The sequence below is a fragment of the Rattus norvegicus genome, chromosome 14, assembly GCF_021556685.1.
Source record: "Rattus norvegicus strain SHRSP/BbbUtx chromosome 14, alternate assembly SHRSP_T2T, whole genome shotgun sequence".
NCBI classification, from domain to species: domain Eukaryota; kingdom Metazoa; phylum Chordata; class Mammalia; order Rodentia; family Muridae; genus Rattus; species Rattus norvegicus.
In genome coordinates, this window is record NC_141547.1 from 84,820,452 (window position 1) to 84,839,357 (window position 18,906).

General features: G+C 46.1%; 1 protein-coding gene and 1 pseudogene across 1 annotated transcript; one reads left to right on the forward strand and one right to left on the reverse strand.

The window, feature by feature from the left end:
* Positions 1-1,730: 1,730 nt before the first annotated feature.
* Frg2 (FSHD region gene 2) lies at positions 1,731-14,510 on the forward strand. Its single transcript, XM_087584749.1, has 6 exons — positions 1,731-2,071; positions 12,368-12,477; positions 12,692-12,810; positions 13,114-13,188; positions 13,438-13,500; positions 13,769-14,510. Exons 3-6 carry the CDS (start codon positions 12,720-12,722, stop codon positions 14,239-14,241), a joined length of 702 nt encoding a protein of 233 aa, XP_087440875.1. The 5' UTR covers positions 1,731-2,071; positions 12,368-12,477; positions 12,692-12,719; the 3' UTR covers positions 14,242-14,510.
* LOC120096814 (small nucleolar RNA SNORA17) lies at positions 6,364-6,479 on the reverse strand (annotated as a pseudogene).
* Positions 14,511-18,906: the final 4,396 nt, after the last annotated feature.

The following is an 18,906-nucleotide window of genomic DNA, read 5'->3' on the forward strand; positions in this document are numbered from 1 at the left end:
AGTAGTGGCAGCTCAAACCACTTGCAAACACCTCTTGGATACACCAGCAATCTAGATTGGGAGTCAGGCTAGCAACAGTAGTGACACGACCTACAAGGCCTCAGCCTCAGCCTCAGCGTGAATTAGCAGGAGGGACAAGGAGGAATGACAGAAGTTCTCAGCCGTGCCTCCTACAGGGAAGTGATAAGTGAAGATGAGAGACCCATAAGGGTTGCACAGCTAGCTCTATAAGCAAGCCTAGTTCAATCTCTGTCATTGTCCATCGAATGCTATTTATACCCTTCAAACATCACGGGTCCTCCACGGGTCTTGCCAGCACGCACAACTGTCTCAGCTGACATCACGCTGCCAATTAGCCCCAGTCTGAAAAAGCAGCAAGAAACTGCAGCACATCACCAGAAGATTTTTTTTTTTTCTTTTTTCTTTTTTTCCGGAGCTGGGGACCGAACCCAGGGCCTTGCGCTTGCTAGGCAAGTGCTCTACCGCTGAGCTAAATCCCCAACCCTGTCACCAGAAGATTTTTTTGGTGCATTTCTCTCTATGGAGTTCTGACAAATGCACCTCAACTATACAGTGCAAGGTGGACCACTCCATGCATGTGGTCAGCAAAGAATCCTCCATCGTGTGTCCTTTCATGTGCTTACTTTAGCAGCAGAACTTCCTTGAGGTGGTAGTTGGTTAATGCTACTCAAATTGCCCAATGGTGGCAGTGTGCACTCCTCCCTACTGTCCCAATGCTCTGGATTCTCAAATGAAACACACACACACACACACACACACACACACACACACACACACACACACGGCCTTCTATTTTAATACGCCTTAATGGCTGGATGGCTGAACCACTCACAGACTTCCATGTTGCTAATGCCTCCCCTCCGATACTCCTGAATTGTTACTACTAAAATCTATATTTCATCTTTGCTACCCTAAATCCAGCTTGCGGCCCTCCTGGGCCTCGATCCCAACTCTTTTTTTTTTTTTTTTTTTTTTTGGTTCTTTTTTTCGGAGCTGGGGACCGAACCCAGGGCCTTGTGCTTCCTAGGTAAGCGCTCTACCACTGAGCTAAATCCCCAGCCCCTCGATCCCAACTCTTACATGTTGCCAGTCTCTCTTTCTCCTTGTCCTCTACCTCTCAGGCCTGGGCTTCTTTCCTCAGGCAATGGTGATTCTCCCTCTTCTCCGGCATTCTTTGCCCAGGGACCTAAAATTCCCACCTCTGTCTCCCTGCCCAGCCATTGGCTGCTGGCCATTTTACTTAACAATCAAAGTCAACTGGGGGCAGGGACCTTCAGTGTCTTACAGGCAGACTTGCAGGTTCCTGTGTAATGTTGGGTGCTGAAGTAGCGTTAGAACCAATCCACAACACATCCTTTCACCTGTGTCTGTTTCAGCTAAACACCCCTTCACAAGTCTGACTTTGCCTCTCACCTGGGTCCATTTCAGCTAAAGGTTCCTTCATGTGTTTGTCCCAGCAAAACACCATCCAACTGACTTTCCAACTCTTAAGTTTCTCCACTTCACCCATGCTCAGAATATGACACTAAATTACATTAGTCCAGGGCTTATCAAGACAAACCCACGAGGCTACATATTTCCCGCTTTTGTCCAATCAGAGGCAAGCATACATCCTGACATAGCTCCTGCCTATGTGAGATCAGGCACCTCCTGTGCAGTCGGGGCAGCCACGCCTGTTACAGAAGGGAAAACACCCGTCTTGTTACCTTATTGAACGACAGCATTTCAGGCAGTTATCTGACTTTGGGCAAGTGGGGCTTATAGGTTAGAGGCATTTTTGTTTTAGAGGTCTCCTCAGCACAGAGATTTAAACTTAAAACATAAGATTACCCATCACAGAGACTGAGGGATTGAGATAGGGGCTAGGAATGATAGGGAAACATGTAGCCAATAAAAGAGGAACATCAAGCCCTTTCTGGGAATAGGTGGAGATCTTCCAGGAACCTGTGCCATCTCTTTATGATCTGCTGCTCTGGTCATGGTAGCTGGTAGGTGCCTTAGCTTTGACAAGAGCTTCTCCAACTGGGGAATTCCACGACTGTGTACTCATGTAAGTGTGTATGAACCTATGTGTTCCTACATAGATGTGTGTGCAGGCATTTGAGTGCCTTTTTATGTATCCATACATATTGATGTGTGTGTACATGTGTGTGCTTACCGTTACATACTCTCTTGTGTTGTTCTTAAAACAAAATCCCAACTGTTCGGTTACCAGATGAAGACTCAGGAGCCAGGCACCGTGGTGAAAGCCTGCTCCCTCAGAGAGGCAGAGAAAGCACCCAGCTGACCTTCCTACTCCACCCAAGTTCCGGAAGGAAAAGCTCCTCCTCCACATGGTTTAAATGCCCTTCAACTCAGTGACCTTTCTTTTCTTTTCCTGGGTTTCCTTATATTCACTCTCTTTCAGCTGGTCGCTCCTTCTCTTGACCTATCACTGACTCTATTTACCTCTTGTTTACAGAAAGCTCTTGGTTAAAGCTACGGCTAGGGCTGAGCTACACCACAACTACTTGTTTACAGTAAACAGAAAGCTCTTGGGTTAACCCTGTGTCCTAGGTCTGAGTCACAACAAGAGACAGGTTTTTCCGGTTTCAACCTTGGCATTCACCATGAGATCAAATACCCTGCACACTTGTTTTCGTAGGTATATACCTGTGCTCACACATGTGTTCTTGTCTGTCCTGTGTGTCCTTGTGTGCATACATGTACATGTGTATGTACTTGCTTGAAAATGCATGTCTCATGTCCCTTACTTGTACGTATGTGCCTGGCTATGCATGCACCTCTGTGTTTGCATGTCTGTGAATACTGTGTATTCTGTGTTCCGTGCATAGACCTAGTCATTTAAACGTGCCAACTTGTGAGCCTAAGTGTACATAAGTCTATAAGCGTATATGTGTTTATACGTGTTTGTATGTAGATGTTTTGTGCATATAAGTGTGTGCTTGCTGTAAGTGTTCCTGCTGCCTATGTGTTATCTGAAGGGAGATAAAGGCATACATTTGTAACATCTAGGTAGTGTCTTTGTGCTCTCAGTTGCATCAGGGCTAAATTCATCCAAAGAAAACTCTGCTTTTTGATTACTCGCGACTAAGTGATCACTATTATGTGATCACTGTTAATAAATTATTAATATGTAATCACAATTTATTCTGAAGCCAGTATCTATCTCATACAAGTGCCCCTTAGAGAGCTAATTTGGGGGTGAGGGGAGGTAAAGGAGTTTTTCTTCCTGAGTTTTCCAGAAAACTCATTCATGCTGGTGACAGCACATGAACCAATCCCCATGTATCTTGTCACTGGCGTGTAAAAGTAACTTTTTTTTTTTTTTTTTTTTTTTGGTTCTTTTTTTCCGAGCTGGGGACTGAACCCAGGGCCTTGCGCTTCCTAGGCAAGCGCTCTACCACTGAGCTAAATCCCCAACCCCAGTAAAAGTAACTTTTATTCTTCTGGAATAATTGTGATCTCTGAGGCTTACTGCCTCAGTCTGCAAGCCTAGGCTTCGTTCCGGAAGCTTCTCACCTCCACACAATCGACTCTAGGCCTAGAATGTTTTCGGCGTCTTGAATCTTACTGCTGAATAAGCTCACCCAGTCTTTCTAGTTCTTTCTAATCTCTGGTTGGCTGATTTAACTCAGCTGTTCTGGCTTGAACTTCTCTCCACACGACTGATTCAATCTGGCTTCTCTCAGTTCCTCCTGAATCGCTCTGCCTGACCTCAAACGAACTCTAGCAATCTTCTGGCTCCTTCTCTCTCTCTCTCTCTCTCTCTCTCTCTCTCTCTCTCTCTCTCTCTAACTTGTCTCTGTACAACTGTCCCAGTAAAACTGCCCCCTTCTTCCCTCTCCTCTCTGCACTCCTCTCTCCTCTTTCCTGAGGGTTGGGCAGATCCCATTCTGATAAATCTTTCTCTGACCCATCACTTTGTCTGCCACTAGATTAGACATCACTTTTCAAACATTGGTGCTTCCTTCTGCAAACGAACTTTACCATCATCGTTTGGGATTAAGGGTGCGTGCTAAGGGCGTGTCTACATTCAAGACAGATGGATTAAAGGTGTGAGCTAAGGGACTGAGGCACGACACAACTACAAACAGGTTTTTTTTCAGTATTTAACACAATCTCAGGGTTCACAGTGTGATCAAATATCCTGCAACACCTGAGGGGTCACATGCTCTCAGTAGTCACATGTCTTAACACTATAATAAGGTAAAATATAAATGCAAAATAATATTTTGGATCAAAATAATAGCAAGACACAGCATTTAAAAGATCTACTATTCTTTCTTCCTTCCTTCCTTCCTTTCTTTCTTTCTTCCTTTCTTTCTTTTTTTCTACTTAAAGTCAGGGTCTCTCTCTGTACCTCTGGCTGTCTTTGAACTCACTATATAGACGAAGCTGGCCTCAAACTCACAAAGATCCACCTGCATTCAGTCTCTGCAGTTCTGGGTAAAAACGTCCACAGCACTCACCTAAGTTACCCATTATATTCTTAGATCTCCATAAAGTTGAATGGAGAGACCACTAACTATTCGTCACATGAGACTAACCCAGTGTGGGACCATGAGTTTGACCTCAGCACTGCAAAGCAAAACGTTTGAATAAAAACAAGTGACTTTTCTTAATTTGTATGTGTGTCAAATAACTCCTGAATGTTTAACTCTGAGATTTAAGATTTAAGAAAAAAAAAAAGAACTAATAAACCTAATATATTCAACTGCCAGTTGTTTTTTTTGTTTTTTGTTTTTTTCCGGAGCTGGGGACCGAACCCAGGGCTTTTCGCTTGCTAGGCAAGCGCTCTACCACTGAGCTAAATCCCCAACCCCTCAACTGCCAGTTTTAAAGGAAGATTTTTTTAATTAGGTGTTTGTTCGTGAGAGTACATTCGTCCGAGAGAGTAGAGTAAAGACGCCGTGGAGTCTGGGAGGCATGGGATGGCCTAGAGAGCTGGAGTTTCAGGTGGTTCTGAGCTACCCAGTGTGAATGATGGGGACTGAACTCTGGTCCTGTGTGAGGACAGTACGAGCTCTTCACCACATGCCATCTCTCTTGTCCCTTTAGCTGCCATTTTTTTATCCAGATCAACCGTGGACTTTTCTTATCCAACCTCAGTCTCAGTGAATGGAGAGCAATGCCATTGGTCAACTCGTTTTGATCCGTGATAGACATTTCAGCGCAACGGATAGGGAATAGAGGTGTTCTACCGTGTATCTTCAGGACGGGAAAAGAAACATTTTAGATTACGATTTTATCCGATCATGCTATGCCTTTTTGTTATATGACTAAGAACACATGCTTTATATTAACATATTATAGACACATAATAATGAATATGATGTATAGCTGGGCCATTTGAGTGTTTTGAACCGGGATTGGGCTACAGATCTCTTTTTCAAAGATTGTTTTAACAACCATTTTGTTGATTCGTTGTTTACTTCACATCAGGCACCTCAATCCCACTCATCTCCCCCTCCCCTGTACCTGGCCTCCATCCTTGCAAACCAACCCCCAACAGAGAAAAAAAAATCTCATGGAAGCTGTAGTGTGTCACAATGTGTCCCACAATATACCCTTTTGTCCACACTTCTTTGCTTGCAAATGTCCATAGCAATGACATGGTCATTGGTACGAGGTCTGGTACGAGGCCTCTGGCTTCTGCTACTCTATGGGTACTGGATCCTCACTGGGACTCCTCTCGGATATCCTGTTGTTGCCCTGTTGTGGAGATTCTGCAGTTTTAGATCTGTAGGACCGGCCTCTTCACACACTCCAGCAGTTCATTGATGGGGTAGATGTTGGGGTGGGTCAGTTCAAAGCCCTGGATCTGGGCCTGAGGGGTATCAGAAATGGTCATCTCACTGGCTCTCATGCTCTTAGAGCTGGCTTACCCGAAATCCCTGTAGCCAGGGCCAGCTCTCCTGTGCTGCCCAGGCGAGGTGCAGGACCTGCTCTCCTGAGTGCTGCAGCCAGTGAGGGACACTCTCATAATCCTGGGGCCAGTTTTCCCATATGCCACAGCTGTTGAGGGACAAGGGAGGCGAGGAGGGTGTCTCTTCCTTGTTTGCACCACTGCCCAGGAGACAAGAGGTAGAGCTGGCTCTCAGGTGCTCACACTCTTGGGGTTGGCTTGCCTGCAACTCTCGCATCCAGGGCCAGCTCTAGTACTATGCTGCCCAGGCAAGGTTCAGGGCCACCCAGTGGCCATCTGTCTTAGACTCACTCCAGCCTATGGGCTGTGGTCCCAGGTGGGGTTCTAGTCTCTAGCTTGCTTTCTGTCCTGGAATCTTTCCAGTCCTGCTTGACACTGGAGTAGTGATTGTCTCAGGCTTGCTTTTCTCGGGGAATGCTAGGCTACTAAACACTCAGGTGTTCAGAAGTCAGAACACTGCGTGTAGACACAGCCTCTTTCCTACTGAGGCAGGTGCAACACAGCAGCCACATCTGCAATGCCTCTAGGGGCAGGGGGCAAAACTCTTTATTTATTTCTTTTTGTTTATTTGAAACAGTGTTTCTCTGAATAGTCCTGGCTGCTCTAGAACTCATTCTGTAGACCAGGCTGGCCTTGAACTCAGAGATCCTTCTGCCTCTGCCTCCCTAATGCTGGGACTAAAGGCATGCGCCACCATGACCCAGGTTACAAATTTTGCACTTAGGAGACCGCCAAGGCATGAGGTGAATATTGTCCCAGGGCTTCTACAGAACAATGGAGCTGCCCTGAGCTGTTGCTGAAGAAGTGTGCAGTGGAAGCATTAGAGGCTGCAGTCTGACAGGTGGGATGGATGGACTCCTTTACTGGATTAAACTTTCTGAGGAAAGCGCAAACATCAATTCCATGTACGATGTAAGCTTTATAGACTCATATCCACAGCAAGAGTCAAGAGTTCCAGACAATAGTCTCAGCCAGTAAGTAATTCCTGCGTTGTTATTCCTGCGTTGTGGGGTGTTCACCAGAGAAGACTGCTCACACATGCGTTTAAGGCAATAGAAGGTATTAGCTAGCCAGCAGCCACACTGGGTGTTAAGGATCCCAGTGTGGCCCTGTGCCTTTTTCACGGTGAGTTTTAAGCACAAAACCTATGTTCCGGATTGACACACTTCAGTTAACGAGAACAGTTAGCCAGAAACAGAACTACAGAAGCTAAAAAGCGAGGTTAGAACATTTAGAGACTTTCCCAGAACTGTGGACTTTGATGGATTTGGTCTTTGTTTAGTTTTGGAAGAGGGTGCTGTCTACTTGCTGAGTTTTACAGCATCAATGATGCTTTTCTCATAGAGTCCTTTGTGCTGGGATCTGGGGCCAACTAAGGTCCAGGGTACTGTTGCAGGTAGTGGGTGATGCTGTTCAAATGCAAAAACATAGATATTAAAGAAAGAAGGACCATTCTTACCGTGGGGTCTAGGCCAGGAGGCTATGTCATGTCTGTAGGATGACCAAGCCTCTCCCAGTCAAAGCCATGCACCTGATGTCATCAAACCCCAGGAATCTCAAGTCCCTCTCAGGGGTGTGACTGAGGAAGCTTCCTCAAAGAGACATTGCCACCAGGGAAACCTCAGCAATTCTACTGGTGTGACTTACGATGCTTGCCTATCATTGTCACTTTAACATGAAAAGGTTGCAAAGCAAACATCGGAATGGTGAGCAATGCTTGTTCTAAATACCCCGGAATCTGCTAGATGAGTAGTGTTTCAATGAATGTCATTACCTTGTCCAGGGTCCCTAAAATTTCTGCAAGACAAGTCTCTTTGTGACAACTGTAATAGATTTCTGTGCAGCCTATGGCCTTAGCTTGTCCTGCTCAGTTTTATGTCAGCGTCATGGGAGTTAGAGTCATGAGAGAAAAAAAAAATGACTCTCTCCTGACAAAACTCCTCTCGTAAGATCTGCCTGTAGGCAAGTCTGTGGTGCATTTTCTTCATTAACGATTCAGGTGGGAGAGGTCATGTTATGTGGGTGGTGTCACTACTGGGAAACCAGGTACAGGGTTCTGTAAAAAGCAGGCTGAGCAAGCCAAGAGAAGCGTGCCGGTAAGCAGCGCCCCTCCGTGGCCTCAGCATCAGCTCCTGTCTCCAGCCTCCTGCCAGGAGATTGTTCAAGAATTGTCTTAGTCAGGGTGTCTATTCCTGCACAAACACCATGACCAAGAAGCAAGTTGGGGAGGAAAGGGTTTATTCAGCTTACACTTCCACATTGCTGTTCATCACCAAAGGAAGTCAGGACTGGAACTCAAGCAGGTCAGGAAGCAGGAGCTGATGCAGAGGCCATGGAGGGGTGTTACTCACTGGCTTGCTTCCCCTGGCTTGCTCAGTTTGCTGTCTTATAGAACCCAGGACCACCAGCCACAGTGGGCTGGGTTCTCCCCGCCTTGATCACTGAGAAAATGCCTTACAGCTGGGTCCTCAACTGAAGCCCCCTTCTCTGTGATGACGCCAGCTTGTGTCACGTTGGACTGAGATGTGGAACTGTGAGCTGAAAGAAAACCTTTCCTCTGGCAAAAGCTTCCATCTTGTGTTTTCTCACAGCGACAGAAACCCCAACGAAGACACAGAGGTGTTGGTCATTTCCCACGAAACCTAGCAGGAGCAACTTCAGTAAGGGAAGCTTCCTGCAGGCCGCTGTGAGGAAGGCGTGGCCACAGAAGCGTGAGCACGCTAAGGAGCATCGGCAGCAGAGGGAGAGGAGAGCCAATGTTCAGCTCTCTTACTCCTCTTTAGGAGGCAAGGGTCCCAAGGACAATTCTGCCTCACACATTTGGGGAGAGGCTTTGTCTTGTTTATTAGTTTAACCAGGATAATCCCTCTCAGGCATCAGAGGTCAATCTCCCAAGTGTTCTCTTGGATTTTAGTTCCTGAGAGCTCTAGTTGGTTGGTATTGTTGTTTTTATGGGGTGGCAAGCCCCTTCAGCTCCTTCATTCCTTTCTCTAACTCCTCCAATGGGGACCCTGTTAACAGTTCAATGGTTGGCTGATAGCATTCACCTCTGTATTTGTCTCCATCCGGCTGAGCCTCTCAGGAGGCAGCTATATCGGGCTCCTGTCAGCATGCGCTTCTTGGCTTCATCAATATTGTCTAGGTTTGATGGCTGTATATAAATGGGCTGGATCTCCAGGTGGGGCAGACTCTGAATGACCATCCCTTCAGTCACTTTTATTTCTACTTATGTGTGTCTGTGTGCTCGTTTCTGTGCGAATGGATGTCACTTGTATTTGCAAGGCCAGTAGAGGGTGCCACTTCACCTTGAGGTAGAGTTTCAGGTGGTTTTGAGGTGCCACAAGACCCTTGGGAACAGAACTCAGATCCTCATAATACACAGAAAGCCTTTTTTTTTTTTTTTTTTTTGGTTCTTTTTTTTCGGAGCTGGGGACCAAACCCAGGGCCTTGTGCTTCCTAGGCAAGCGCTCTACCACTGAGCTAAATCCCCAAACCCAACAGAAAGCCTCTTAAGCCAGCCACCATCTCTAGTCTCATGCTAGCTTAATTAATTAACTAATTAATTTGAGACTAGGGATTTCTATGGAACCTAGGCTGTCCTGGGACTTGCTGTGTAGACCAGGATGGCCTTGATATCACATAGATCTACTAGCCTCTGCCGCCATTGTGCAGCGTTAAATGCATCCCAGTTCCCTTGCGAGATTTTTTTTTTTTTTTCTGAGTCAGGATTTATCTATGTTCTGGAACTTACTCTATAGACAAAGCTGGCCTCAAACTCCCAGAGATCAACCTGTCTCTGCCTCCCTACTTCTGGGATGAAAGGAAAGTCCCACCACTATTCAGCTCCTGTGTTGGTATTTGTTTAACTCTCTTCATTTGTGGAGGTCCTGAGCACATAACCAAAGCTACTCTGAGTTTGTGTACAATAGCCACACCCTGTCCGGAAGCCAGCCTTCTACAGGACTCTTCTCTCTCCTCTGGCTCTTACAGTCCTTCCCTCCATCCTGACTTCCGAGAAGCTCCCTCAGTTTGGAGGGGGAGGGCTGGTGTAGAAATTCCACCCACAGAGGAACATTCACAATCTCTTTTCTCAGCATTTGAACAGCTTAGACTCTTTATCAACCCCCAGCCTCTGCAACAAGAAAACTCTCTGCTCAAGGGCGAGAACCACACAGATCTATGGAGACAAACACACAGAAGTGTTTAGAAAGGGGTTTAACAACATGGCCTCCCAGGGACACAACGTTAATCACTAATATGCTATGTGTATGCATGATGTCATGTGACCATAGCCGACTCCAGAGAGTCAGACAGGGAGAGGAAGTTTGGTTTTCATCTGAGACTGGCCTAACTTGTTTAATATGAATATTCCCATCTCTGCCCATCTTACTTACATGGTGCGAGGTCATTCTTCTTTATGGACAGAAAGGATTCCACTGAGTTACACACCACGTTTTCTTTATCCATTTGGAACACCTAGATTCGCTCCCTAGCTTAGTTGTGGTGAGCAGCTCTGCAGGAAACCGTGGTGTACATTCATCCCTACAGTGGAAGGAGCAGGAGGCTTTTGCATCAATACTCAGGAATGGCGTAGATGTTTTGTTTCATGCGGTTTCAGTCTATTGCTCCTTCCACAGGATCCAAAAGCATGGACAATTAAAATCCCCTCTGCCCTTAATGAGGCACCTCTGGGGCTTACTGTAATTCCTGCTGAGGCCTCAAAGTTCAAATTCTATCTGGGTTGAAAGGGGAGCTAGTTACTGAGTATGCACCACAGATTCCTTGCAGGAGAAGGGATTAGGATTGGCAAGTCTTCTTCTTCTTCTTCTTCTTCTTCTTCTTCTTCTTCTTCTTCTTCTTCTTCTTCTTCTTCTTCTTCTTCTTCCTCTTCCTCTTCCTCTTCCTCTTCCTCTTCCTCCTCATCTTCTTCTTTTCTTCTTTGTCTTCTTCTTCATCATCATCTTCCTCCTCTTCCTATTCCTCTCCTCCTCCTCCCCCTCCCCTTCTTCTTCCTCCTCCTCCTCCTTCTTTGCAAAAAGACTGAACTGTCCCATGAATTGTCTGGGGATGAATGGCCAAGTGTTGACATTCAAAATGGGTTTTCAGGAGAAAGTACCAAGGGCTTGGAGAGAATGAAGTCATCCTGGGGAAGAGAAAACAGGGGTGGCAGGTCCCAGCAAGGCTTGGGGACAGTGGGCATCCAGAACATTATGAAGAGTGGGGTTGAGCTGAGGGCAAGTGTTCCTTTTCCATGACTGACTGGCTGGTGACTTCCTGACTTTCTCCCTTTCTCTTGAGAGTGGTCTGTCTGTACCCAGGCTGGTCCCAGCCTGTGGTGGTTCAGGCTCTGCTTGAGGTTTCCGGCTCCATCCTCAGTATTGGGTGAACTTCTGGAGTTGGCTGGCTCTATTAAATCACATTTGATCTAATCAACTAGACTGGCTTGAATTCGGGGAGTGTGGGCTGGGTGTGGTGGTTCAAGCCTTTACTCTCTCCCACCACACAGGAGGCAGAGAACTCTCCGTGTTTCAGGTCAGCCTGGTTTACACAGAGAGTTCCAGGACAAATGGGATTACAGAGTGAGACTGCATTTCAAGAAAGAGGGGGTACAGTTGACACTTACAGCCATCCTGTCTGTTCTTTCATAGCCAGCATCTTTTTTTTTTTTTTTGGTTCTTTTTTTTTTTTTTTTTTTCGGAGCTGGGGATCGAACCCAGGGCCTTGCGCTTCCTAGGTAAGCGCTCTACCACTGAGCTAAATCCCCAGCCCATAGCCAGCATCTTTAAGCCAGCATCTGCAGCCTTCTGTTTGCCATTGCTAAGGATGGCATTATAATGGAGATTTAATTAGTATCTGAGAAGGCTTGTCTAGGTCTAAGACATGTCTTGGGGGAAAGAGGTGGAGTCCCCTGCCATGCTGTCTGCTGTCCCTTTGTCCCTGGCTTTGACATCCACCTTGCCTCATTAAGTAAAGAAACCACAAAGGCCTAATCATTTCCCGAGACTAATGTCCAAGAAAAATAGGTTTCTTCCCTAGACAAGGAGGGAGCTCTACAGCCAAGGAGAGAGCCCTGGCCACCAAAGGGACTTGGAAAAGGCATCTTCAGCAGGCTGGCATCAGCTTGACCACATCTGGAGGTCATTAAAATCCAAACCTGTCTGGGCACCCCTGTGAGTGATCATTGCTTAATTAAATCATGTGAAGTGGGAAGGCCACTTCTGTGCTGGATCTCTGAGGTGGGGACACACACCTTTAATCCAGACCTTGGGAAGACCCACCCTAATCCAGGCCACACCCCCTTCTAGAAGCCTATATAAAGAACCTGGAAGATGGGAGCCTCTGTCTTTGACAGCTTGCTCTCCCGTTGGTAGCAAGTCTCCTCCACTGGCCTTACCTCAGATTTGCTCGGTATTACAGCATATACTGAAGACAGCCTTAGACAACTAGCCTTCTGAAGGGAACAACTCCTGGACTCTTGGAGATTCGGTTCAGAAGCAGCCATTGTTGGATTAGCCGGACCACAGCCTGTAAGTCTTTCTTTCTTTTTTTTGGAGCTGGGGACCAAACCCAGGGCCTTGCGCTTCCTAGGTAAGCGCTCTACCACTGAGCTAAATCCCCAGCCCCAAGTCTTTCTAATATAGATCTCTTTCATCTATGTGGAAAGAGATTCATTTTGTAACTTCTGTTACTATAGAGAACCCTGACAAATATAATAACCATAATTCCTTCTGTTCATGGAAGAGAGAAAGCCTTGCAGTTCAACCTGAGCATGGATTCAGAAACCTCCCATCCAGACCCTTCTTGTCAAACACTGGACCCCCCTACTGGGCCACAGAGCACCGTTGATGAAAGGACATCAGGTGAGGAGAAGCAACTGAGAGAAAAAGCGGAGACACTGGCTTCCCCTTGCAGTGTGAACAAGGCTCAGGTTTGAGTGCATTGAGACAGGGGAGGGGAGAGGGCCAGATTCCAGCCACAGAGCTGTGATGGTTTGGAGGGGTAGATAGGAACGGCATAAAATGGCTGACAGTGGTCATCTGAAGGAAATTAGGATGAACTCCTTTAAACTGTGAGCTCACAGAAGAAATTATATACCTGGTGGGTTAGGCACAGGGTATGGGATAGTCAAGGCACTCTGTCATCTAAACTCTCTCTGGCTTTAGAATCAGAACCAAATAAAAATGAGCGGACCCCCAGTCAATCAGACAGCAATTCCAGTAACCACACTGAAGAATCAAGTAAGTTTCAGTCCATTCTGTTGGGGGTGTGGGGGGTGTTTACAAGTGGAGAGGGAGGAGTTCTGCTTGGCATGACCCTACGAGGTTTTAATGAAGCCAGGTCCCTAGACTTCCTGGCTGTGGACGATAGCTGGGCAGCATTTTGGGGTCTGTGCTCAGCTTCTCGGGTGTCTAGGATGGACTAGCTGTGTGGTGTGCAGCTGAGGGTTTTCCACGATGCCCTCACCTTATCCCACAATCCCATTTCAGCTCAGAAGGAAGCACCCAGGAAGAGGAAACACTCTTCCAGGGACTCCAGCCAGGTCAGGACAGGTAAGTGCTCCCTTTTCCCCAAGGGTCAGCCCCCATCTCCATCATACAGGGCTCAGACAGGCAGGTGGCTAGGAGCCTCAGAGCACTTAAGGGAGGCCAAGTTCTCAGTGCATGTGGGATCTGAGGAGGATCTGCTCAGGGTGGAGGCTGGCATGCCTGGAAAGGAATGGCCAGCAGCCTCCAGGCTCTGAAGGCTCCAGAGGAGGTTCTGCAGGCAGGTGGATGGGAGCTTTCCTGGTCATTCTCCCACTCTCAGGGTTTTCCACAGGAAGCGAGGGCAGCTCCCATGGGAAAAAGAGACACAAGACTTCGGAAACAAAGGCTGAGCCAAGAGCCAATGGACACCAAGATGGATTATCCCATCGCCCTCAGCACACAGACCCATTACCAATTCGGAAGAACCTGGTGAGCTTTCTGCGGGAGAAGTCTGAGGAGATTTATAGAGACACAGTCCAGATGCAGGCCCAGCAGCATGGTTCCCTGCTCAGCCCTGAGCAGCTCTCTCAGCTCAGCCAGCTCTCAGGTTCTCTGACTGCCGTGGTGCACACGTTCTACAGCATGGCCACCCAAGCAGGCTTTGCCTTCCCTGCTGAGGGCTGGCTTATCCCAGGCACCATGCCTGCCCCTCAGGAGCTGTCTGGCAAGGAACCTCAGAGTCCTTTGGTGGAGGGAGGAGAGAAGACCACAGACTCTGCCAGCCCATCAAGTCCTGACAAGACAAGTCCTGAGCCAAGACCATGAGTCCCTCAGAGCAGAGTCACACTCTGGGACAATAAAGGACCACTCCACCTCCCTGTCTCCACTGCCTGGGGCACTCGCCCTCTCTGTGAGAACATGTAGCAGGCGCATCAGTGAAGAGTTTGAAGTGTTTACTCAGGATCATGAACTGTGTTTCACTGGGATCTAGGACTCACAATTGAGCCTTGCTTCCTTTGGATATTTTGCTCAAGTGTGTGTTGGACTTGTGTACTTCTATTGTAGAAAGTTGCAAATAAATATTGATTTAACAGAAAATTCTGTAGTTCTTCAGCCTTTTCATTTAGTCTGAGAAGGGTGGGTGCCCAAATATCTTGGAGTATATTCCCTGTAGGTCATAATCAGCCTTCCCATTGCCTGTGTCTCCTTCTGCCCACCACCTCCGATTTTACATTAAATATGTCTTTATTTTGAGAATGTAAGGATATATTGTACAAACTTATTTTGCATAACAATGATCTAAAGTACTTGTCTTATGGGCTAGGATAATACAGAAAATATTTAGCATAATTATCACATAAATTAATTGTAATATTTAAATATAATTAAACTTGTCTTTTTAAACTTTTTTTTATGACAGTACATATCACAGTGTGTATTAGAAGTTCATACTGAGTACTGTAATTGTTAGTATTGTCAACTGATTGGATCTTGAATCACTTAGGAGACAAGTCTCCGCCCATATGATAAGGGTTATCCAGGTCAGACTGAAAATGTGAGAAGGTCCCCCCTAAAAGTGGGTTGCATGATTCTCTGTCTCATTCCCTCTGGGGCCAGTTCTCCCATGCTGCCTGGGCTAGGGGCTGGTCATCTCTCCTGGGACCCTGCTACTTCATGGCAGTAGCGGATTGGGGCAGGTTCTGGTCTCAATCAAGCTCCCATGCTAGAATTTCTTTTTTAAAGATTTATTCATTTATTATATATGAGTACACTGTAGCTGTCTTCAGACACACCAGAAGAGGGCATCAGATCCCATTACAGATGGTTGTGAGCCACCATGAGGTTGCTGGGAATTGAACTCAGGACCTCTGGAAGAGCAGTCGGTGCTCTTAACCGCTGAGCCATCTCTCCAGCCCAAATAACAAATCTTTTTTTTTAAGATTTATTCATTTATTATATATAAGTTCACTGTAGCTGTCTTCAGACACACCAGAAGAGCCATCTCTCCAGCCCCATGCTAGAATTTTTAACTGTTGATCTTGTGGAGGACTTGTGCACATGACCGTGGCTGCTGTATGTTTCTGTGGAGTAGCCACACCCTGTCCAGAAGCCAGCCTTCTACAGGACTCTTCTCTCTCCTCTGGCTCCCACCCTCCCTCCCCTGATGCTCCCCTGATGTTATGAAGGAATGTTGAACCTTGTACTGACTGGTTTTGTGTGTCAACTTGACACAAGCTGAAGTTAGCCCAGAGAAAGGAGCCTCCGTTGAGGAAATGCCTCCATGAGACCCAGCTGTAAGGCATTTTCTCAATTAGTGATCAAGGCAGGGGAGGGCCCAATGTGGTACCATTCCTGGGCTGGTGGTCCTGGGTTCTATAAGAGAGCAAGCTGAGCAAGCCAGGGGAAGAAAGCCAGTAAGTAACATCCCTCCACGGCCTCTGTATCAACTGTGTAAGTTCCAGTCCTGACTTCCTTTGGGGATGGACAGAACAATGTGGAAATGTAAACTGAATAAACCCTTTCCTCTTCAACTTCTTGGCCATGATATTTGTGCAGGAATAGAAACCCTGACTAAGACACCTGTCAAGCTTTTTTTTTTTTAAATCTATTAAATATGTGACCTTTGTCCCTTAGTCTGTTTACATTAACTCATTTTTGCATACATTAGGTTATGCCTGCATGTTTTGAATAAAACTGATTTGATCACGGAGAATGGTTTGGGAGTGATTTAATTCTTGTTTGTTTGGGGTTGGTTGGTTATTGATACAGAACTCACTGTGTAACCCTAGTTGGCTGGAACTTATCATGTAGATCATGCTGACCTCAGACTCCCAGAGATCTACCTGCTTCTTGCTCTTGGGCTCTGGGAAAATAAAACATTATCGTGTGCAGCGTGTAGCATGTTTTTGAAATGTTCTTTTTTTTTTTGGTTCTTTTTTTCGGAGCTGGGGACCGAACCCAGGGCCTTGCGCTTCCTAGGTAAGCGCTCTACCACTGAGCTAAATCCCCAGCCCCTGAAATGTTCTTGAATTCAGTTTGCGTGGGAGTGTTTTTTATTCCTGAGAAATGCTATTTGAAGTTTGCCTTTAAAGTCAATCCTTTTACCACCACGTAATCAAGTAAGTAACCAAGTAACTACTGTGCCTGAAATCATTTACAGCCACACACTCAGCCTGCTCAGCCTGAGCAGAACATATTAGATGACCGTTCTCTAGTCTACACTTCCGGTGTTATTCAGCCCTGCAAGCCTACTTTGATGTGCAGCTCTGGCCATACCATGTTCCCTGTTTGTTCTTTATGACAACCATGACCCAGAATAATATGCATGCGAACTATGTGGTCTTCGGGTCTAAAACCACATGGCAGAGGCAGTGAGGATCTCTGAAACTACACCCCCATCGCAACACACATTGGAAGCAAACGTGGGTTTAGGCTGACCATACCCACTGGATTCTTTCCGTGCTGCTCTGAGTCAGCAGGGCCAGAGAGAGGATTTTCTCTTGTGAGACCCCAGTGCCAGATGGATTAGAGCAAAATCTCCTCATTCCCTCTTGTTTCCGTATTTGCTGAGCTGCTCAGTGTAGAGAGAGGATGCCCATTGCTCATGATGGCTCCAGGCTTCTTTTAGATTAGGACTCTGAGGATTCATTTTTTTTTCTATTAGACTATTGTTAGAAGGAGAGAGACCAAAGCTCACGGATGAACGACAGCAAGAGTTTGTCCTTCCTACTTTATGTGGCAATAACACAGATTTCAGAGTGCTTTATTGGGAATAATTGCATCGATGTTCATCAGGAAAATTGGTGTGTGATTTTCCTTTTCTGTTATGTCCTCACTGTATTTTAGGATCAGATAATTATGGTTCACAAAAAGACTGTGTTTTAGCATTCTGGTCTTTCCTATTTATGGAATTACTTGAGAAATGTCAGTTTTAATTCTTTGAAGAATTCACTAACGACTCTACCTCTACTTGTTTATGTGTTAAATTGTCAGTTTTGACACTACACTTATTTTTTATAGAAAGACTAGACAAAGTTATAAAATTAAGACTTTGGTTCCAAAGTGGGAAAGCTTCATGATACATAAGTCATTTCTCATTTGCTTTAAACCAAACCAAACTAAACCAAACCAAACCCAAACCGAACTGGGAAACTACGGTCACAAAATATGCTAAAAATTTCGGACGATTTTAACGCTAGGGAGATAGATTTGATCTTTGTGGATGCCGTGGAAGGCGCTGTTGAAGAGGACTCTCTGGAACGGTCATCTAATATGTTCTGTAGCAATGGGGGTTTGTGCTATGCATTTTGGGGGTCCAGCTATGGTTCAGATCCCTCTGCTTCTTCCCTCTCAGAGTGTCCAGATGAGCTGCACACCAGTCTGGAAAGACGAAGCAGAGTTCATATGGGTGGGGTTCTGCAGTATCCCAGTCAGCTGTGTGTGTGTGTGTGTGTGTGTATAGATGTGTGTGTGTATCTGTGTGTGTATGCATGTGTGTGTATCTGTGTGTGTATGCATGTGTGTGTGTATCTGTGTGTATCTGTGTGTGTGTCTGTGTGTGTATACATGTGTATGCATGTGTGTGTGTCTGTGTGTGTCTGTGTGTGTCTGTGTGTGTATACATGTGTGTGTGCATGTGTGTGTGTCTGTGTGTGTGTGTCTGTGTGTGTAGGCATGCATGTGTGTGTGTATGTCTGTCTGTATGTATAGCATGTGTGTGTGCATATGTGTGTGTGCATGCATGTGTGCGTGTGTGTGTATCTGTGTGTATCTGTGTGTGTGTCTGTATGTGTGTGTATACATGTGTGTGTGCATGTGTGTGTCTCTCTGTGTGTCTGTATGTGTGTGTATGTGTGTGTATACATGTGTGTGTGCATGTGTGTGTATACATACATGTGTGTGTATATCTGGGTGTGTGTGTGTGTGTGTGTTGGCATGCATGTGTGTGTGTGTGTGTGTGTGTGTCTGTGTGTATGTGTGTGTTCAGGTGCACTCACCCATGTATGGAGGCTAGAGGTTTATTCATTGGGATCTCTTCTTCTTCTATCACTCTCTACTGTAGGCTTAGATTTTCCAAAAACTTACTTTTAATAAGGGTTCTTAAAAGCTTTAACCTCCCTTCTAGCCCACCACCCACCAGAGGTAGTGGGAAGGAAAGGTTAATAGAGCAAAAGAGGATGTGATCCTGTTTAGAAATGGTTCTTCAGAGCAAATCCAATCTGTGTTGTCAGGATATCAGCAGTTTAGTTCACACAAATCAGCAGTAGCAGCCTGATCCACTTGCGAACACCATTCATGAATCAGCAATGGCAGGTTGATCCAGAAGAAACCTGGAGGCTCTGCCAATCCGGCTGAGTTTGAAGAAGTGGCAAGAAGCCACCGGAACACAACCAGAAGTTGTTTTGGGGCATTTCTCTCTATGAAGTCACAACAAATGATGACCAGCAAAGAATGGTAAGGAGTACCAATACCATCCAGCATCATCCATTG